Source organism: Scyliorhinus torazame, chromosome 12 (assembly GCF_047496885.1).
Source record: "Scyliorhinus torazame isolate Kashiwa2021f chromosome 12, sScyTor2.1, whole genome shotgun sequence".
NCBI classification, from domain to species: Eukaryota; Metazoa; Chordata; class Chondrichthyes; order Carcharhiniformes; family Scyliorhinidae; genus Scyliorhinus; species Scyliorhinus torazame.
Genome location: NC_092718.1, coordinates 172,863,995 through 172,886,803, shown reverse-complemented (window position 1 = coordinate 172,886,803; position 22,809 = coordinate 172,863,995). Strand labels below are relative to the sequence as shown.

Here is a 22,809-nt window from a genome sequence, read left to right as displayed (position 1 = left end):
CCCACCTCATTTTCGTTCACCAGCATTACCTGCCAGCATGGCAACTCCTGCTCAACGGTTCCTCATACTTGTACCCCACCCCTGCCCCGCCCTCACCTCTCTGTTCTGTGAAGAAGGCTCCCCACTGCCCTCCCCCTCCCGCACCCAAACAAAGACTCATCTCGCACCACAGGTCACCTTCCCCAAGAACAAACAAAAAGAAAACACACAGACCCAGGCAGCAGGAGGGGGGATGGGGACAGCCGTCCCCTTACAAACTTTTCAACCCTGCTACCCCTTTGTCGCCCAACAGTAGAAAGAAGAAGAAAAACCTCAACATTGGAAGAAAAGAACCCCCCCCCTTCCAACCCCCATTCTACCCATATTCCCAATTACTTCAAAGTGCCAGCACCTCAGTCTCCCAAAATTGTTCAGTTCTGTTCCCCCCAGTTTATGTTTCCTGATAAAGTCATTGCCCGCTTCACAAAATAGTATTCCCAGCCTTCGTAGTTTCGCCGGGTAGAGCACCCCAACCTGATCTGCCGCCGATATAGCACTGCCTTGTCTCTGTTGAACCCTCACACTGTTTTGCCACTTCAGCTCAAATATCCTGGTATAACCGGACCTTGTTACCCTCCCAGTCATAGCTGCGCTTTCCCCTGGCCCACTGCAGAGTCTTATCCTTCTCCACAAACTTGTGGAGCCTCACGATCACCGCCCGCGGTGGCTCTCCCGCTCAAGGCTTCTGCCACAAAGACCTATGCGCTCTGTCCACCTCAGGGGCCTTATCCAGCACCTCCTCCGTCACCAACCCTGCCAGCATCCTCGAAACGTACCTTGTGGCACTCACAACTTCCATTCCTTCAGGCAGGCCCACTATCTGCAGATTCTGCTTTCTCGATCTATTTTCCTTCTCGTCTAACGTTGCTGTCAACGTCTTGCAAAGTACTCCTCAGAGCCCCACCTCCGCCTCCAATGCCACCACCCGATCGCTGTGGTGAGCCTTCTCAATCTCTCGGATCTACGACCCCTGTGCCTCCAAGCATTTCTCCATCCTCTCCATTGAGCCCTTCAGGGGTGCCACAGCCCCTGCGATGGCCTTTGAGCGATCCTCCTGCATCTACTTCCTCTGCTGGCGGAACTCTTCCTTGATTAAGGCCATCAGCTGCTCCATCTGGGGCTTAGCTACTTGCACTGACCCTTCCCCCTCCGCCATCCTTCCACTGGCTGCTGCGCCACAGGTCTCTTCCAATCCCTTGGCCAGGTCTGTCACCTTCTGCCGGTTTTAGTAACCAGCAGACATACCACTCCAGGGGGAACTCCTCCTCCAACCTTTAGTTACACTTTTCCGTCGAAGTTGCACCCAATTTGGGGTAAAAAAAAAAAAGCTGTTTTCTACGGCTTCAAGCAGGAGCTGCCCTGTGTGTGACCGCTCACACCATTGCCGCCGCCAGAAATCTCCTTGCAGATATTTAAAGTGAGTGAGAATGTGAAAGGGAAGCAAGGAAATTGATAGTGAGGGGGAAACGAGAGATTGTAAGTAGCAGATGGACATTCAAGTCCCCGTGGATGCTTCTGTTGAGTAAATTAGTTACAAGGGAGTGGGTCAGGAAATTATGACTGTTCTTCTTTCGCTGGGCAACCTTCAAAGCTAGTCACACTGGTGCTGAAGTTAATTATGCAGGTGAGGGAAACCCATCCATCCCTTGAAGAATCAGAGCAGCTACAAAGCATCATGCAAACGTCAGTGAAACAAGTGAGAGAATGACCAACTGGGCAGAGCTGATCGGAGTTTTATACAAACAGGAGCTATTTAAGAGGATGGCTCTTCATCTAATCTTACTATTCAAAAGGAAATGTGAGATGAATGAAGAACTATAGTGTCGCACTGGTAATGAGGAAAGTGTGTGATGTGGTTAATTGTGGAGCATCTGATGACCTGTAACCAGTGTTACATATGGACTGCGGTGCCCAATTTCTCTTTTGCTGTCTTCACAGGTTGTGTGTCAGTTCATGGGTTCAGAGGCAGAGTTTATCCAGAGTGTCCACTAAGTAGAAACCTTGTAACCTCTATTGTCTTGTGTTTGCAGTTAAGGTAGGCAGGTAAATTCTGCCTCCAATACTGTGAAAGTGAGTCTATGCCAATTTGTAATCCATCTCTGTTTTTATACCATTTAGCCCTGAGTGTTGAAACCCTTCACAATTTGTAAACTCGACGTTTCTTTTATTTTGTGTCCTGTGTGGTGAACACTTCAATAACTGCCAAGCCCTAATTTGTAGAGATCAGCTGTTAATTCTTGTTTGAAAAGGTTTTTAAACGATAAGTTACATACTTACAATTGTTGTTGGGCACAAGAGAATTAAACGCCTTTCCAACGAGTCACTCCTTTACGGTGCTTCTTCTCCTGCCTGTAGCTAAAGCAGAATCAAGACGATCCTTTGCTTCGTCCAGTTATCCTGATCCAAGGCCAGGATGCTGCCCTGCTGATGAAGGTCATCAACATTAATGGTGAAGCAATTGTCAAGATTCACGTCAAGAGCGACACACTGGGTCGGGTAAGTCTTATACCAGAACCTAAATCTCAGCTAAACACTTGAAGGGCGTGTTTAGCAGAATGAGGGAGTGGGATTCTGATCAACTATGGATTTGTGCAGGTCATTCACATGCAACCTTAAACTAGCACAGAGTTGTCTAAAGATTTGGTTCCCATTCGGCCTCTTGCTATTTAGCTATTTTTGGTGCATTGTCGAACCGAGAATAGGTTCCTCATCAAATGGCCTAGCTGTCTACATTTGCCTTTTCAGTAATCAAGTAACACCGTAGTTGTTTCAAAGCTGTATGTAAAACATCTCTAGGTAACTTACAATTAATTTCCAGCTATTTTCATAAAAATTTTTAAAGATTGGCTGACAAAGTGAGCAGGTGGGAGTCAGGCTCTCTATCTAAGTTGTTTATTGACCTTTTGTGAAAGTCTTGGTTTTGGAAGAGTCTGAGAGAGTTGTGGCCTTGCGGAGTTAATTATAGGGCAGCCGACTTGTGGATGGACATTTCCTGGGGTCTGTCTGTACACACGGCCTCAAAATAATTCCCGTTAATTACATTTTTCAATAGAAAGTTTAAAACCTTCTAAATAAATCTGTGAGTGAGTCTGAGGTAGGAAATGTGGTGACAGGCTGAAAGCAGTTTTAAGGTAAACAAAAAGCCTTCTCTATTCATTCAGCTAAGAGCATTTCCTGAAGCCTTATCCACTTAATGAGGAAAATAATACTGAGCCTACAATTCCACTCTCACCCTGTCAGAGCTTTGTCAGGTTAAAATATCCCAAATTTAGGATTATTCGAGCAAATTCAGATCCCAACTATCCTCATTATGTTGTACAGGTTGGGTAGCATGTTAAGTAGGTGGGGAAAGTGCTGACAGAACTGTGGTGGTGTGATTTGATAACATATTCCGTTAATCCATCCACTGTTTGTCAAACCTTTACAATTTTTATTTAAGCGTGTTATTTTTTTAAAATTCTCCTTTTTCACATTTTCTCCCAAATTTACATCCAACAGTAATCAATAACGAATGTAATGTCAATCCCCATATCAATAACAGCGATCCCATCCTCCCACCAAACCCCAGACATTAGCCGGCATGTTAACATAAAAAATGACAAAAAGGAATCAGGAATCACCCATAGTCACCATTAACACACACAGCCCCCCTCTCCACAACCCTCCCAGCCCCCAACCCCCCTAATGTTCGATGTGATCCAATTCCCGAAAGTACATAATGAATAACGCCCATGAATTGTAGAACCCCTCCATCCTTCCCCTCCGTTCAAATTTGACCTTTTCAGGCATTAAGAATTCCAGCTGGTCCCCCAGCCACGCCAGGGCACAGGGTGAAGAGGTTGATCTCCACCCTAACAGGATCCGCCTTCGGGCAATCAACGAGGCGAAGGCTTCGACATCTGCCTCCGCGCCCGTTTCCAACCCCGGCTGGTCCAACACCCCGAATATGGCCTCCCGAGGGCCCGGGTCCAGTTTCACGTGCACCACTTTAGAGATTACCCTAAACACCTCCTTCCAATAATCCTCCAGCTTTGGACAGGACCAAAACATATGAACGTGGTTTGCGGGGCCTCCCCCGCAACGTTCACACACATCTTCTACCCCCTCAAAGAGCCGGCTCATCCTCGCTCTTGTAAGGTGCACTCTGTACACCACCTTCAGCTGTATCAGCCCCAACCTCGCACACGAGGTGGAGGCATTCACCCTCCGGAGCACCTCACACCAGAACCCCTCCTCCATACCATCTCCAAACTCTTCCTCCCACTTTGCTTTGATCCCTTCTAATGGCGCCTTCTCCTCCTCCTCCAAAATAGCTCCATAAACCGTCGATACTACCCCCATCTCCAGTCCCCCTGTCGTCAGCACCTCCTCCAGCAACGTGGAAGCCGGCGCTACTGGGAAGCTCTGTATCTCCTTTCTGGCAAAGCCTCAAACCTGTATGTATCTAAATATTTCCCCCTGCTCCAGCCCATACTTCGCTCCCAGCTACTTCAATCCCGCAAAACGACCCCCAAGAAATAAATCTTTTAGTGTTGTAATTCCTTCCTCCTCCCATCTCCGAAAATTTCCATCCCACTTCCCTGGCATTTAAGCATCTGATAACGCTTTCCAGTATGGCCTGGTTTTGGGAAAGTGGGAGCAGTGCTGCATTGTGCATTGCTACATTTGTAGCCTCCAGGATCAGTGACTAAAAGCCACAGCTGTGGGACACCGCACAACACATTCTCACAAGGCGTCTGAAACATATGTGGGACATCTAAAAATCTATAACTTCCCATGGTACTCCAGTCAGTCATGGTAAAGAGTAATCCTGGACTGACTGATAATCTGTAGAGATTTTCAGAAATAAAGCATGCCACTTTTTCAAAGATCAATCTCAGCAAACACCTCTCTATGCCCCTCAGTTCCTTCTCTATCCAGCAATGTATCTCATTGTCTGTCTAACCATTTCATGCTCGAATGCCCTTTTTCTTACCAACTTGTTCCCCAATTGTTCTCTGGGTCCTTAAGTTCCTCCTTCAGCATCCTTGGACCTGCACTCTGAAGTTCTTTTCTGAAAACCCTTCCCGTTCTGCCATCTTTTTCCCACCACCATCAAAAGAATTGCGAGACATAGAATTCCTACAATGCAGAAGGACGCCATTTGTCCCATCGAGTCTGCACAGACCCTCCGAAAGAGCTCCCCACCTAGGCTCACTCTCCCGCCCTGTCCACGTAACCCCACCTAACCTGCACATTTTTGGACTGTGGGAGAAAACCGGAGCACCCGGAGGAAACCCACGCAGACGTAGGCAGAATGTGCAAACTCCACACACACAGTCACCTAAGGCCAAAATTGAACCTGGGTCCCAGGTGCTGTGAGGCAGCAGTGCTAGCCACAGTGCCGCCCTGAAGTGATTATCTTCAATCACTTCCCCTAAATCGTGCATCACGGTTGTTCCCTTCCTTCTTACCTATTGTGAAGCACCGTATAAATGCTCATTATTTTCAATCTGGGCCGCCTGGTATCTAAACCATTCACCACACTGCAATTAGGTTGTCTGGAAAGTACCTTTCCCCAAAGAAAACCAGCACAACTTCTATAACCTTCCCTTGTAACTTAAGATATCCAGAATCATTTATGTTGACCCTATTTTCCCTCTTAAAGGCAACAATCTCCTTCTAGTTTAGTGTGTTTGCCAAATGGGGCTCTGGTCGGGAATTAAAGGCTGGAGCACAGAAACATGTGTCCAAATTCTGACCATTGAAAACTATATTGTAGTAAGTTGAGGGTCACATTGCAATAAACCTGTACAGATGCTAGGCTTTAACTGCAGCAAACTTGAATAGCTATCCTCTCTCTCTCCTGTGTGATCAGCCTTCAGGCAGTGCAGTGTAAGGTTGGTTACTGTGCACTGCCTTCTATTATATGCAATAGGTTCTGCAAGTCTCAACAGGGATTGAAACACAACTATTCCTTTGTTTTGTTTCTCTTACAAGGCAAATCCTTCAACAAAATGCAGATGTACAGGTGAGGGAATGAGTCACAGACAGCTAGTAACTGCTGGGAATTATCTTTGATATTCGTATGGCATATCCAGTCTGCACAGTGTTCCTGAAAATGGAGCCCTGACTATGTGGCTGCCTGCACATGTAATGTAACAGTGACGATTTGCTATCACAGCTTTCTGAATTTTTCCTCCAATATTTGCCATCCACTCACCTACCCAAAAAACAGGCAGCTCATCCAGTGGGAGAAAATTACAAGGCGCTGTGGATCCTACAAGAGTTTCCTCAGCACTAGCTTTACACACCAGCTTTACTTCACATTCCTGTGGTACGCAATACTGAGTTCACCCCCACCTCTTCCAACCTGTCACTCCTGATTGCATTACTTAAATCAAAGGCTTTGTTCTTGAGGTTTAACACCACCCTTAATATTGTGTTCACTTAATTGGATGTCGTGAGTGTGATTTCTGCAAGAGGTGGTTTGACAGTGTTCTGAGAGTGAGATTCAAAGATGATTTCGAGTGAAGCTACTAGCTGTCTGGGGTGTGTGTTATTGTTGCTCAGCCAGTGTTTTGATGTTTGATGGAAAAGCACCAGTATGTCTTTTTATTAATTATTTTGTGAGATGTGGGCATCGCTGGCAAGGCCAACAATTTGTTGCCCATCCATAATTGCCCTTGATTTGAGTGGCTTGCTAGGCCATTTCAGAGGACAGTTAAGAGTCAACCACATTTAATCGGTAATAATATTTTTTTCTCTCTCTCTCTCCAGCCAGCCTACGACGTGGGGATCCTAATGACTCTGATTGTTGCTTTCTCAGTTGTTGTCATGATCCTGGCGGTGAGAATCAAGTGCAAGCAGAATCGGACTCGGGTAAGAGCAGTGCGGCCTCCCAATATGTAACTGTCTTGGCTATTAGATTTCTGTTAAACTTTTGCCCAATAATGTAATCGTACTATGATTTTCATCAATGAGTGCTTGCGTTCCTGCACCTATAACAGCCCAGCTTTTCTATGTTGCTAGTGGCAGTGTCAGCTTGGTTTTGAATTATGTTTAATTAACACTGGTGTATTCTGTTATAATTGCACTATACATGTCTCTTTTGAGATAAATCTACCAATCTAAAATCAGCTGGTAACTGTCTGCATCCTGGCTACAAAGGCTTTGGACTTAATTACTGGTTGCGTTGCAGAATTTAAAATTTGCTTGGATTTAGGGCTGAGAGTTACCATGGAGACACCGCATGATTGCAAACGTCTTAAAATCTCAGGGGTATGAGTGGTGCTCATACGCATCTAGGGTCTCCCACTTGGAGTACTGTGAGCAGTTTTGGGCACCACACCTAATGAAGAGTGCAACGTAGGTTTACAAAAACGGTACCTTGACTACAGGGGTTAGGTTATCAGGAGAGAATTTAGAAGGTTATGGGGGTGATCTGATCGAAGTCTTCCCAGATATTAACAGGAAAAGACAGGGTAGATAAACAAACTATTTTCACTGGTTGAAGATTCTAAAACCAGGGGGCATAGTCTAAAAATTACGGTTAGACCATTCAGGAGAGATGTTCGGAAACACATCTTCACTCAAAGGGTGGTAGAGGTTTGGAACTCTCCCACAAACAACAGTTTGAGCTAGAACAGTTGTGAATTTTAAATCTGAGATAGATAGATTTTTGTTTAGCAAAGATATTGAAGGAAATGGGCCAAACTGCGGTTTCCTCCCACTGGCCAAAGATGTGCAGGTTCGGTGGATTGACCATGCTAAATTGCCCTTAGTGTCCCAAAAAGGTTAGGTGGGTTACTGGATTCTGGGTAGAGGTGTGGGCTTGGGTAGGGTGCCCTTTCCAAGGGCCGGTGCAGACTTGATGGGCCAAATGGCCTCCTGCACTGTAAGTTCTATGAAATCTATGATTCTGCCACCAAATGGCACCCATTTTTATGCCCTCATATCCAAAGGGTACAGACTTGAGCATAACTGCTGCCTGTTGGCTTAGCCACCCCTCACTAGATCGAGTTAGACTACATCAAGTGTCACTAGGCCTTCTCCCCTATACCAGAACCAATTATTATTGCCGGGATCAATGACTCATTTTTCGATGTTAAATGCAATTTGTTGTTCTGCTTCTTGCAGCCTGGCAGAATCAATTAAATTCTTAATGAACTTTGCACACTGACTCTTAATGTCCTCCTTTTTTCTCAGAATTCCTTGCAGCAGCAGACTATCAATGCAATCAGCCGGCTAGCTACACGACGTTACCAATCCCGATGCCGGTCTCAAACTCATGAGCGTCAAAGCAGCCTAGATTCTCAGAGTAGCAGCATATCGGAGCCAGTGTGTGCTATCTGTCTGGAGGAGTTTGCTGAAGGACAGGTGAGAAGAATTGGTAGCAGACTGAATTTTGTTTTTTAAGAAGTCGCGCTCTTGTGAATTTCTTTATTCTTCCTTTAGTCAGACAGGGTAGATGACCTAGGACTCTTCATTGCCACAAGAATAAATGGACTTGATCCCTCATCCTGATGTCCTTCAATGAATAGTTTTTCTCCCAATTGGTTTTTGATTCTTATTTATGTTGTCTTTTTTTATTCAATCCGTCCAAACATATTCAGTTATGAGTTGAGCCTGTGCAAACTTCCATCCTTTTGAAAGGGACAGTTTTCTGGGTTAGTCACTCCGGTTAAAGGACAGTGTTCTAGTATTGAGAGCTAGTTTGCCCAACAGAGAGTGAGGAGATCTTGATGTCATCTGCCTGGGCCTTGGGTGAAAGACTCAATAATCCCTTGGGTCATTCCATTTCCTGAATTCTGGTTTCACCTGTTACTTGATGCCAAGCCATCCTGAAGCTGATCCTGGCATTTTGGTAAAAGATTCTCCCTCATTATTAAATATGTTTGTGCTGTTCTTTTAAGTGACTGACTTGCGTTTAGTGCTGCGCACTCGCTAGAATGTATTGCTTATCCTATGGCTGATTTGTCTTTGTAGGATGTACGGATAATTTCTTGTTTCCATGAATTCCACAAGGAATGTGTGGATCCCTGGCTTCTCCAGCATCGCACCTGCCCCCTCTGCATGTACAACATCATCGGTAGGTGAAAGTTTGGAGTTCACATGTAGGAATCTTTGAAGGAAGTAAATCCGGATTTGGATTTAATGCTGTGGTTTATTAAATGGTGAGGCCAGGAATGGCTGGGGTAACCGGGGTCGGGATAGGGTGGGAGAGTGGGCCTTGGTAGAGTGCTCTTTCAGGGGGTCGGTGCAGACTTGATGGGCTGAATGGCTTCCTTCTGCACTGTAGGCATTCTATGACTCTATGCCTCTGAAGGCATGACCACCATCTACAGAGGGGGTTCATTTGGAAAAGCACTTGTGCCGGTAAATGTAAATATATGTTCCCGCTAAAGATGTTATTTCATTCTGGCTGCACTCAGGCAGTGAATGTGATTCTCAGGGACCTATCCATGACACCAGCACAGATCTGAAATCATGATGATTTTTCAAACATCTGAATTGATTAAAATTTACCTTTCTTTCTAATCTTTAACTACACTCCCTAATGCTGAGATCAGTGTTCAAATTCACCCCACTCTCGAATGAAACTTGAGTGAATACAGAACAAAAGCAGCAACATTGAAAACCCCGTTCTTCCTGCTGGGGGATTGTGATTAAAAGTACAAATGAATAAGCGTCAAACAAGCCCAGGTTTACAGCTCTGGTTGGTTGCAAGCTGCACAATCCCATCTCCGAGGAGCCAAGCCAAGTCATCTGTGAGCACAAACAAGTCTAGAATGTCTTGTCTAGCTGTAACGGGAAGCGAGTGTCAATTAGAGTTTGAATCGAAGGCCTACATTCTACACATTGCTTTGAAGACTGATCATATTCAGCTGTGTGCTGGTCTCTGTAAAGCTGTGATGGCCCATGAGTCTTGGGGATGTAATTAAAGATCAACGGAAACATTTGGCGTTGGTGATCACTAATGGTTCATTGTTCTATCTTATTTTCAGAAGGTAATTCATCAGTTGCACAACATGAAGTCCATGACCAAGCCAATCCAGCTGCTCAACTAAACCAGCGTATCCATTTGCTCAGACGATACCCTGGACATGCGCACCTTCACAGACCGAACACTGCCATTCCTTCCAGGGCTCCGCATTTGAACAATCCCAGAACTCCAGGAATGCAAATTGCACCCCCTGGCCATTACTTTGTTACTCCAGAAGTCTACCGCGTGGGGTTTAACACAATGAGATATGTGGCCACAAGGCCACAACAATCTTCAGCCTTGCACAGGTGCAACTATCAGCATGCTGATGGCCAAGGAGTTTTCTACAGACACCATAGACCCTTTACTATTCGAAAAGGTCCACCTTGGCCAGACCAAGCTCTTCATCGACCATGTCTACATAAACCTCCCTGCAGGCCGCAGCAACTTTCTGCATGTAGTGCACCACTATCTTCACATAATTTAAAGCCCAACTGTGCTCCTGCTCATTCACAGATCACCAGCAACCATGACAACCATAGCTGCTCAGGGGACAGTTTTGGTATCAATTGTTCAGTGCGCAGTGGATACCTGGCTGACAGCCCAGGTAGTGACTCCAGTTCAGGTCCCTGCCACTGCTCCTCCAGTGATTCAACACTGGATTGTACGGACATCAGTAATCATTGTACTTATGGGAGCCAATCCACATTCCGTAGCTCTCTGAGCAGTGAATATGATCCCCTTGTATACTGTGGGGCAGGTGGAGAGAGTATACAATGTTCGTCCTTTGAAGAACAGAGACCCAAGTCACTGGACTCGGTTAGTGGTCCTCAGGAAGAACAGGTGCTTAGCCACACCCACTACCACCATCATCGGCACCATCACTACAGTGATGCTCACCCAAGTCCTGAAGAACACTGTATGAGTCCTGGCAGGAGCCCATCGCAAAAGCAGGAAAATGAGCAGTTAGAGGAACTTCTGAGTGACATTAAACACTGCCAGCAGCAGGTAGAGTTCAGCTGTCAATCCCAGTACACCCCTCACCCTGTCCAATGTCACTGCTTGGAGCGGCACTTGTTGCTTCCCTCTGGACTCTGCCTTCCTGAAACCTCACTGCAAAATGTGGACGTAGAAAGGGGTGAGAGCAGGGACGTCTGTGCCAAACCGGACCAAGTGCCTTCAGAAAATAAACCCAATCGGACCAGCAACAGGAGGAGGAGGAAGAGAAGGAAAAGGAGTTTCCAGATGGATCAACCAGTGGTTTACTTCCATCAGGACTGTGATACCCTGGAGGACTGTGGAGTGCATATTCACTATGGAAACAGTGGGAGGCAGTGCCACCTTCCACATATTCAGCCGTCAGTGCCAATCCCTTTAATCCTCAACAATGGAGCCTCTAATGAATGGGGTTTCCCATTCTGTGAGTGCCCTGACCCCCTCTGCCAGCAACAACGGTATCAGGTTGGTTCTGAGCCGCAGTTGGCTGGAGAGCAGCACAGAAACAACATGGATCCAGGCCATCCATTTCAAGATAGCTGTACTGAAGGATACTGTGATGGAGGTCCAGTACAAGATGAATCCTTCTACTGCCAGGAAATCCCCAAAAGTCCAGGTGGGTAGGAGTGCACACACCCTTTAGATGTGCCCAAAATGTTTGTTTTTTTGCCTGTGCTGAATTTTTAACTTGTATTTTTTTTACTTGTGCCAAAAGCATGGAAAGGGTAATGAAATCCGGTGATGCAGGTTATTTCTCAATTGAGAGGCTGTGACAGTTTCCATGTGGTGTGAGGCGTTAAGGAAAATGCAGTTGGGAGTTTCGCTGGTTATTGCATTAAATGGCTCTGGGAGATTTCCGGTTACCTGGGAAGCATCCTACGTGCTTGTCAGTGATTGGCTGTGCATTCAATATTGACCAGGGAAATGCAGCCTTTTGTAACTGGATTTCATCATTTCCAATAACTCATACAGCTCACAAAGTGCTTCACAGGGCACTGAGCCACACACGTCAGGTCAGGTGACCTAAAGCTTGGTATAAGAGGTAGGTTTTAAAAACTACCTTAAAGGAGGTATAAGGAGGGAATTCCAGAGTCTTGTACCTTGGCAGCTGCAGGCAACTGGTGTGCACAGGCCCAGGGGGCAGAAAAATGGGCATCTTCTGTAGCATTTGATATAAATTGATCCTACACCGCTACCAATATGGGAAATCGAAATATTTGGGGCGCGATTCTCTCTCTTCCCCCCCCCCCCAACACCGGGTGGGAAAATCGGCGGGGCGGCGCGCAAATCGCGCCACGCCGCCCCAACCCCCGCACGCGATTCTCCCACCCCCCCGAAACCAGTGCCACGCGAATCGTGCCGGGCCACTCGGGGAATTGCCGCAAACGGCGAGCAACGATTCTCTGGCCCGGATGGGCCGAGTGGCCGCGATGACACGACAGGTTCCCACCGGTGCCGTCCACTGCTGGTCGCTGCCGGCGGGAACACTGCGGGAATGCTGAACCAACTCCGGGAGTGCTTGGCAAGTGAATACAGATGGAGTTTTAATCTGTTTATGCAGCGGCTGATCTCAAAGTATCTTCTGGGATGGTTAGGGAGCTTTCCTCTGTATTTACCTTGTGCTGCAGCTGACCTGGGAGCACCTTATTTATGCTGACACTGCATCTTTGAAATGCAAAGTGTTTAACTTCCCAGCACTAGAGCCCCTCACCATAATGACCAGAAAATTCACACAAAGCACGTGACAAAAATAATTAATTGCACTCTCTCTTGCGATACATTTTCCTACACTATAGCAGTGACGACTGTTCAAAACTACTGGACAGAGGAACCGGGACTGGGGGGGGGTGGGGGAAGAAGAGTCGGGGGAGAGCGCAGAACAAAAGAGAAACAAAGAGAAGGGTGAGGTAAATAAGCAGCACAAATACAGGCCTCGGCAGGATGGAGCAGGGCGAGGAACCAAGATGGTGCCACAAACAGCCACTCAGAAGGGCAAAGGGAGACCCTGGAGTGTAGGGGCGCAGCCACGTGGCGTACACACAGCTGGCGGCCATGTTGGGTAGCCCCTGGACAAAAGGAAACCCTGGGGTCCGACCTCATGGCAAGAGCGGCGACCGCGTCCATTTTGGACGGCCCCCTAACGAAGGGAAACCCCGGAGTCCAGGGGCGTGTCCACCAGGTAAGTATAGGTGGCCCCTCAGGACCGGGGGCGTCAAAAAAACTTCACCAGGATTGTTACCTGGATCGTAAGGGGACTCAACGGCCCGGTCAAAAGATCCAGAGTCTTCACCCACCTAAGAAGCCTAAAAGCAGACATAATCTACCTACAAGAGACGCACCTGAGGGAGAAGGACCGACTGCTGTTAAGGAAGGGCTGTTTGGGACAGACATACCACTCATGCTACAGGACGAGGGCTAGCGGGGTAGCAATATTAATTAGCAAGAGGACGAGGTTTACGGAAACCAAGACAGTTACGGACCCAGGGGGACGGTACGTCATGGTCAGCGATATCCTGGAAGGGGCACCGGTCGTACTGGTAAATGTGTATGCTCCCAACTGGGACGACACAGAATTCATAAAGAAGACAATGGCAGAAATCGCCGACCTTGACACACACCGACTGATCATGGGGGGCGACTTCAACTGTGTACAGGACCCACTGACCGACCGATCAAACCACAGAGCAGGGAAAAAGACTGGCATGGCTAGGGAACTAGGAGCATTTATGGAGCAGATGGGGCGGTGGACCCATGGAGGTTCCTGCACCCGAGAGGTATTTTCATACTTCTCACAAGTACACAAGGTATACACCCGTATCGACTTCTTTGCAGTGGGGAAATCGGTGCTTCCAGGGATCACGGGAACAGAGTACTCCGCGATTGTTATCTCTGACCACGCTCCACACTATATGGATGTGTGGTTGGAGACAGGCCGTGCCCAGCGCCCCACATGGAGACTGGACACGGACCTCCTGGCCGACAAGGCCTTCTGTCAGAAAACACCGCAGGCCATAGGCGACTACGTGAGTAACAACCAAAACGGGGAGGTCTCACCCTCCACGTTCTGGGAGGCACTGAAGGCCATGATTAGAGGAGAGATCATAGCCTACAAGGCAAGCAGAGATAGGGAAAAGAGGGTGGCCGGGCAATAACTGGTGGACTCCATCCTGGAAGTCAGAAGAAAATATTCCGAGGCCCCGACCTTAGAGCTGCTGGCGGAGAGGAAAAAGCTGAAAATGGACTTTAACCTGCTATCCACTAGGAAAGCAGTATACCAACTCCGCCAGACACGGGGGAACTTCTACGAACACGGAGACAAGGCTGGCCACCTGTTGGCTCACCAGCTGAGAAAGCAGGCAGCTACGAGGGAAATAGCGCAGGTTAAGGATAGCAGAGGCAGACTGGTAACAGAACCAAAGGAGGTCAATCGGGCATTTGAGACCTTCTACCGGGGACTGTACACATCTGAGCCCCACAACGGGGGCGCGGGGATGAAACAGTTCCTTGACGGACTGGAACTACCAGTTGTGGGGGAAGACAGACGGAGGGAAGCTGGAAGCACCAATAGACCTGGGAGAAATCATGGAGAGCATCAGCTCCATGAAGGCGGGGAAGGCACCGGGACCCGACGGGTTCCCGGCGGACTTCCACAAAATATTTGCACCAGTCCTGGTCCCACACTTAATGGACATGTTCGCGGACTCACTGGCAAGGGACACCCTGCCCCCCACGCTGACGGAATGCGGATCATACAGGCCCATTTCACTGCTGAACATGGATGCGAAAATACTCGCAAAGGTCCTGGCCAAAAGGTTGGAGGGCTGTGTACCAGAGGTGGTCGCAGAGGATCAAACGGGCTTTTTCAAGGGTAGGCAGCTCACAGCGAACAGCAGGCGGCTGCTGAACTAATAATGACCCCCTCAGGGGGAGAGAACACCAGAGGTGATCGTCTCTCTGGACGCAGAAAAGACCTTCGACAGAGTCGAATGGAAATACTTCCTCGATGTACTGGAACGGTTTGGGCTAGGAGCGGGATTCACCGCCTGGGTGAGGCTCCTGTACAACGCTCCCAAAGCGAGCGTCCGAACTAACACCACCAGCTCTAAATACTTCCAGCTACAGAGAGGAACAAGACAGGGCTGCCCCCTGCCCCCACTCTTGTTCGTGCTAGCGATCGAACCCCTGGCGATAGCCCTGCGGGACGTGAAAATCTGGAAGGGAATCCGGAGAGGAGACAGAGAGCACAGAGTCTCACTCTATGCAGATGACCTGCTCCTCTATGTCTTGAAGCCACAGGAGGGACTGGAGGCAATACTACAAATACTGAAAGAGTTTGGAACCTTCTCAGGCTACAAACTTAACCTGGGCAAAAGCAAGGCATTCCCAGTGAACCCAAACGGGAGAGGGAGAGAGCTGGAGGGGCTCCCGTTCAAAACAGCCCAGAACAGATTCCGTTACCTGGGGATCCAGATAGCCAGAGACTGGACACAGATCCACAAGTGGAACCTGACCAGCCTGGCGGAGGAAGTAAGAAGAGACCTTCAAAGGTGGGGCTCACTCCCACTCTCTCTGGCGGGGAGAGTGCAGACGATCAAGATGAACGTACTACCAAGGTTCCTCTTCCTGTTTAGATCCATTCCGATCTTCATCCCCAAAGCCTTTTTCCAAAAGGTAGACAGTCCAATTATGGCGTTTGTGTGGGGCGGGTAGGAACCCGAGAATTCCCAAACAGACACTGCAAAGAAGGAAAATCAAAGGGGGCTTGGCCTTACCAAACCTACAATACTACCACTGGGCAGCAACGGCAGAAAGAGTGAGGGGATGGGTACAAGAACCTGACACAGATTGAATACAAATTGAGGCGGCATCCTGTAAAGGAACGACCCTCCGGGCCCTGGCCACAGCAGCACTCACATCCTCCTCAACAAGATACACAACGAGCCCAGTGGTAGCGGCCACGCTGAGAACGTGGACCCAGTTGAGACAGCACTTCGGGATAACCAAAATGTCCCTTATGGCCCCCATCTGCGGCAATTACAGATTCCCCCCAGCCATGCTGGATACCACCTTCAAAAGATGGAGGCGGGACGGGGGCACATTGACGGTCGGGGACTTCTACGTAGGGCACAGACTGGCGACACTAGACGAACTGATGAGGAAGTGGAGGCTAGCAAATGGACAGGAAATGAGACACCTCCAAATAAAACACTTCCTCCGCAAAGAGACAGTGGGGTACCCCGGGGCTCCAGAAACCACACTACTAGAGGACCTGATAGGCACAAGCAACGAGAAGAGGGGGCTATGTGGGAAAATATACGGACAGCTACTGGACAGAGCCCGGACTCCACTGGACGAGACCAGACAAAAATGGGAGGACGAACTGGGGACAGAGGTAGGATGGGACTCTGGAGCGAAGTACTGAGCAGGGTGAACTCCACCTCCTCCTGCGCAAGGCTAAGCCTAATGCAGCTCAAAGTGGTGCACAGAGCGCACCTGACTAGAACCCGAATGAGCAGGTTCTTCCCGGAGGTGGAGGACAAATGTGAGCGGTGCCAGAGGGAGCCGGCCAACCAACATCCACATGTTTTGGGCTTGCCCCAAGCTTGCTGGGTTCTGGACAGCCTTCTCCGAGGCAATGTCCAAGGTTGTGGGGGTGAGGGTGAAGCCATGCCCAATAGTGGCAATCTTCGGGGTATCGGAGCAGCCAGAGTTACACAAGGGGAAGGGGGCCAACGCCCTCGCTTTCGCTTCCCTAATCGCACGCCGGAGAATCCTGCTCGGCTGACGATCGGCAGCACCACCCACAGCTGCAGACTGGCTCGCAGACCTTTCGGAATTTCTCCACCTGGAGAAGATTAAGTACGCCACCCGAGGGTCAGAGGAGGCTTCCTGGAAACTTGGGGTCAGTTTGTCGGTCTGCTCCAAAACCTGTTCGAGGCCAGCAACAAGGAATAACCTAATAAGATTTTTTTTAAAGAACACCAAGATAGATGAGGTACCAAAAGACTGCGCAGCCCGGGGTGGGGTGTGGGGGAGAGGGGGGGAAGAGGCGGAAGGAAGGCAGGGAAACCACGAGAGATGATTCCATTCTGTCAGGAAAAGAAAAGAAAAGCACAGCCGAAACTATGGGGGGGGGACAACGGGGAAGGGGGAGGAACCATAGACCGATCCAGAGGGCAATGAAATGCACGTAGGGTCAGTTAAACGAAGGACAAACTAAACCTCTCTGTATAGTAAGGAAAATTAGCATGGGTGAGAAAAATATGATGTGCATATATACAACTGTTTATAAATATGGTAAATGCCAATAAAGAGATTTTTTTTAAAAAGTATTTCAATTCTGTAAAGCACATTGGTGGGCGCGTGGGTATGTTTGCTGGCGTGGCTGCCATGATTGGAGATCCCATGAAATCGGGTCAGAGTTTAACATAGCCATGCAGACCAGAAAGTTACCGATTTGCTTCTTGATCATTGCGGGGATAACTTCTGCCTTCTGGCCTATTTCAGTGCTACAGTTTGCCTCAGAGAACTGATGGAGGTAGGGAAACTGCTCCTGCTTTCATTACACCTCCTGGTACCCCACATGTTGAAATGGGCAATTGACACTCACTGTCTGGAATCACACCTGATTTAAAGTCCACTTGGGGAAGTACTGAAGAGTTTCTGTCACCTGGGACTGTACTCCTGTTAGTCATTGCCTTGGGGAGGGGATGCAGCAGGGAGCAAGGTTTTGGCTCCTGGCTTTGAGGGTATGAGTTGGGACCAGTGAAATTATCACTGCCATGTAAATATTGCCTTGTTGCAAATGATTAATTTGTCTGTTTATTAATCTCAGATGATTGTGGTGTCCCACCTCGGCATGTAGAGCAGGTGCTTTAACAGTAGGAGCACTGACACCCTGTTGGAGTGTGCAGTGAGTGATCCATGCTGCCATGCAGCTTCCAGAAAATTAAATTCCACCTTTCCTAAAGGTAGTGCTTCTTTAAAAATCAGTAAGCACCTCGCGTCCCAGCACCATTGAGGAATATGTCTGTGTTTCAAATTTTAGATCTGTACTGGATATTAATCACTGTTCACTGCTTCAATAAGCCCACACTGCACCAACATGGATAAGGAATATACTTCCACCGTCTCAACATCTAGTTATATGACGCAGGTGTGAAAGAGCATTGTTGTACAAAATCTCTGCTTGGTTTATCTCATCTCCCACAAGGCAGACTGATGAGCACTCTAACCCTCTGGCTGATTTATTTCCCATTCAAAGCGGCTGCAAATGGTTCAAACTTAACTCAGCAAGAGAGAGCAAGTGAAAAGTGTTGTCCTTCTCCTAATTCTGTCAAAGATTGTCTTACTGAACTGCCAGTCAAAAATAACATCTCAAACCCCCTCGGGCATTTGCGCTGCGTCTCTGGAGCCTGAGTTCAAATTGACAAGAACTTGCATTGACAAAATGCAACATCAAACCATGTAAGGAGTTAGAGCAGATGATCAAAAGCATGGTCGGAGGCAGGTTTTAAAGGAGGAGAGGGAGCATGAGGGATGATTTTTAGGGAGGGAATTCCAGAGCTTGTGAGACGGGATGAGCAACTGTTTTCAGTCCACTGGTTATTAGAACCCTGCACGAAGGGAGCTTTGGCAGTCTCAGTCCAATTCCTGGTGTATACGAGCCCACAGCACAAAATGCCCTCACTTACAAGAATGTGGCTAGTGTAGAAAATGGAAACATGACAACTGTTGTAGGCAGAGTGCTCTTTCACTGGGGATCTTTACTTTATATCTAACTATATTTTTATTCTTTTCATGGGTTGATTGTGTCACTGGCAAGGCCAACATTTATTGCCCATCCTAATTTCCCTCAAGAAGGTGGTGGCAATGAACTACTTTCTTATCCATTGTAGCCCATTTGGTGTGGGTGTACCTAATGTGCTACAAGGAACGAAATGCTAAATATGCTATACCTTACCTGGAGCACTTGGTGATAACATTGTACAATAGAAATGGAGGGTTATCCATTCCCTAGATCTTATATACTTCATTTTAATCTTTTAGTCATAAAATGTAATTTAAACATTTTTGTTTTAGCTTGGCAATTACACTCCATGTCAAGTAAGGTGTCTATGTGCGGAATACACCCTCAACTGTGTTTTAATAGGTGGGTCTGTGTTTATTCTGTACGTTCTCCTCTGTGATTGTAGTCAGTGACTCCTGAACTCAGGTCATACAGTATCCACCATGTTACCCAGGGCCTCGACTCAGCTGAACAGAATCATTCCTGTAATATGCGAAAGGTTTTTCAAAATGCCTGAAAATGTTTTTCTGCCCAACCAGGCTCGGAATCAAACGTGGCAGAGATATGTGAAGAAGTCGTGTAGCTAACTGGACAAAGAAAGCAAATCTGAAGAAACTGTATAGCTGGCAGGATGACGGGCACACGGGAGTGAAGAAACCATGAAGCTACATGGACATTGGTGTGAGGAAGCCGTGAAGCCGGTGGGATAAGGGGGCATGTGTGAAGCAACCATGCAGCTGATAGGATGAGCGGGAAGTGTGAAGAGGTTTGGATGGCAGAATGAGGTTTAAAGGAGGTTGTAGCAACAAGGCAAAGAACAAATTATTTCAAAGTTTGAAATACTCAATCCAGGAGCATGAATCTTCAGAAGCAGCTCTTCGTGCATTGGTGCTTGTTATTCATTGCCAACTATCTACTTCACCAGAGACATGGGGGGGGAAAACGTAGCCTTCCATTAATTTGGATTATTGAAGGGCTTTTTGAAGGGTCTATTCCAGGTTGTCTTTGTCTTCCAGAATAGCCCAAGGTACAGCAGATTTCCAGCACTTGTGACCAGACCCTGACTGTCAGATAGTAGAAGCACTTAAAAATAAATGTAGCCTTACAGGACCTTGTATTTACCAGGGCTCCTCAGTATATTTTGGGTACTCTGAATTAAGAGAAAAACTTTTTAAAGTGTTGTATTATATTTGTATAGAAAGACATTTCATTATGGTAATATGTTCTTAATATATTTATTTACTAATATATTTATCCTCTGCCAGGGTGTGTAACGTAAAGTGCCTTATAAATGATCAGTGCTGTCACTAACCTGATGGTCTGGCCCTATTCAGATTATGCTCAAATAAATTATTTTCAATTACAGCGGTTGTTGAACTATTTTGTATACCATGATTGTAGTTGGAATGCAAGATTTCTGAGCTAATATTCAAGAACAGGACTGACTTTGAGATCTACGGGCTTAAACAACATGATCCCACGAAGTAGCATATAACCATAGATACTGCATAGTAATTGGAACTCAGTATTAAAGTCTGATAACAAATTTATTTATTTTAAGAACATGACATTAAAAAATAAGGGATGGATTGGACGCAACGGAGCAATTCTTCATGTCACTAAGTAGTCTTACTGGGGTAAAGGCACAAAGGGATCCAGGGAAACAAATTCCAGGTGTTCCCAGGATTTTGAGCCAGTAACAATGAAGGATTGACGATAAAGTTCCAATTCAGGATGGTATGTGACTTGGAGGTATTGGCATGTAAATACACCCACTGCCCGTTTTCCTGTCGGTGATGAAAGTTATGGGTTTGGAAGGTGCAGCACGATGTGGAGCAGCAGGGATGTTGTCAAGGCAGTATGACAATATGTATATTGTAAGAATAATGAAGGAGTAAAAATTATTGTAACTGCATCCAACCACCAGATGGCGATCAAGCGCATACATATGGATCACATGATAATCTTGATTCAGGGAGAAGGTTGTTAGGTGAGGTAGAGAATAGTCGTGTTATCAGGAGTCCTGTAGTTAAAATCATAGTTTAATCAATCTGTAATCTTTCATATCTTAGCAAGCAAGTCAAATCTAGTTGTAGTGTAAATAAATTAGCTTTCTTCAAAACATAGCTTGATGTTCTTTGTGAGACACAACACTTCAAAGCCATCCTCATTCAGAAAGCAAAGAACGTCACAGGCAACATAACCTTAGCTGTATCCAGTGACTTCACCTGTTTCTTAATGTCACATGGAGTGAACTGAATTGTCTGACAGTAGGGACTTCGGGAGGAGGCCAAGATGCTGAAGATGGTGGCTGTGCCATCATTGAGGATGGGGATGTTTTTAAGCTGCCTTCTCCATTTAATTACGTTCCATTGGATGTGGGATCACTAAGCTGTGTTTAACATGCTGCTTTGGCTTTCTAGCATGCTTGTACTCCTGTGTTGTAACTTCACCAGGCTGGCATTTCTGTTTTCTGGATATCTGGTGCTGCTCCGAGCATGTTCTCCTTCACTCCTCATTGAACCAGGGCTGGGTTTTTGGCTTAATGGTAATGACAAAGTGAAGGACAAAGCTTTGAGGTTACAGATTGTGGTTGAATGCCACTTTAGACACTAATGGCATAGATGCTTGATACGTACATGAGGGCGAAAGAAATAGAAGGATATGCTGATAGGGTTTGATTTGGGGATAGTGGTGTAGTCGTACAATTACTGGAAAAATATCCAGAGGCCAAGGTAATGCTATGGAGACATGAGTTCAGATCTCACCACTGCATCTGAAGGAATTTAAATGCACTTAATTATAACTGGAATTAAAGGGCAGCATGGTGGTGCAGTGGGTTAGCCCTGCAGCCTCACGGTGCCGAGGTCCCAGGTTCGATCCCAGCTCTGGGTCACTGTCCGTGTGGAGTTTGCACATTCTCCCCGTGTTTGCGTGGGTTTCGCCCCCACAACCCAAAGATGTGCAGGCTAGGTGGATTGATCACACTAAATTGCCCCTTAATTGGAAAAAATTATTTGGATACTCTAAATTTATGGGAAAAAAAGAAAAGCTGGGAATTCTGTTGCAATTAACTCATCTCCTGACTCTCAAAATCCTGTCCACCATCGACAAAATGTCAGGCATGTAATGGAATACTCACCACTTGTCTGGATGTGCAGGGGTACAACTACACTCGAGAAACTTGAAACCATCCAGGCCAAAGTACCTCACTTGGGACTTGCATGTGACGGTGATGTGCTGGGCACATCAGATGACTTTCCTACAAACCAGGACAAAAAAGGGCACTTTTGGTTGAATTTTGTACCAACTTCAAAGGGAAAAAATGCCTCAACAGCAAAATAATAATAATCACTTATTGTCACAAGTAGGCTTCAATTAAGTTAATGTGAAAAGTCCCTAGTCGCCACATTCCGGCACCTGTTCAGGGAGGCCGATATGGGAATTGAACCCACGCTGCTGGCCTTGTTTTGCATTGCAAGCCAGCTGTTTAGCCCACTGTGCTAAACCAGCCCCATATGAAGGAGGTCAACCAAGAAAAGATGCCAGCGAACGGGAGCTCGAGGGGCCAAAGAGACAGCAGAAGCAGTGGAAAGAGCCACGATCGCCAGGCAGATGAGTCGGCAGACCACGAGGCAAAGGGGCCCCGGCCACCCAGGAGAGACGACGTTCAGCGACTTGAGCATCAACCTCCCCCAACCACCACCTGGAGATGGATGAAGGAGCTGACAGCCGTGAAGGAGGCGATCAGGATAGAAATCCAGGTGGCGGTCAAGGTGGCGGTGACAGAAGCGATGGCCACCATGCAGAAGGCAATCGATGGGCTGGGAAGAAAGTGGCAGCTCAGGAGAGAACAATCCTCAACCTGGAGAAGGCCTCGACGGACCAGAGTGATAGAATCGTCGCCCTGGAGGCCGAAGTATAAAGGTTGGTGATGGTCCAGGGGAACTTAAAAAAATATATATTTTTATTCTCCTTTTTCACATTTTCTCCCAACTTTGCACCTATAAACAATAAACGA

General features: G+C 47.2%; 1 protein-coding gene across 2 annotated transcripts in view; it reads left to right on the top strand.

Annotated features, from left to right (window-relative positions):
- The window catches only part of rnf43 (ring finger protein 43), a 221,887-nt gene extending 201,736 nt beyond the window's left edge, over nucleotides 1-20,151 (top strand). For both annotated transcript variants that reach the window (XM_072469400.1, XM_072469399.1), the window contains 6 exons: nucleotides 2,395-2,535; nucleotides 6,799-6,900; nucleotides 8,227-8,397; nucleotides 9,007-9,109; nucleotides 10,026-11,615; nucleotides 19,328-20,151. In XM_072469400.1, coding sequence (XP_072325501.1) covers nucleotides 2,395-2,535; nucleotides 6,799-6,900; nucleotides 8,227-8,397; nucleotides 9,007-9,109; nucleotides 10,026-11,615; nucleotides 19,328-19,371 — 2,151 coding nt within the window. In that variant the 3' untranslated portion in view covers nucleotides 19,372-20,151. The remainder of the gene's footprint in view (nucleotides 1-2,394; nucleotides 2,536-6,798; nucleotides 6,901-8,226; nucleotides 8,398-9,006; nucleotides 9,110-10,025; nucleotides 11,616-19,327) is intronic.
- The last annotated feature ends 2,658 nt before the right edge of the window (nucleotides 20,152-22,809 follow it).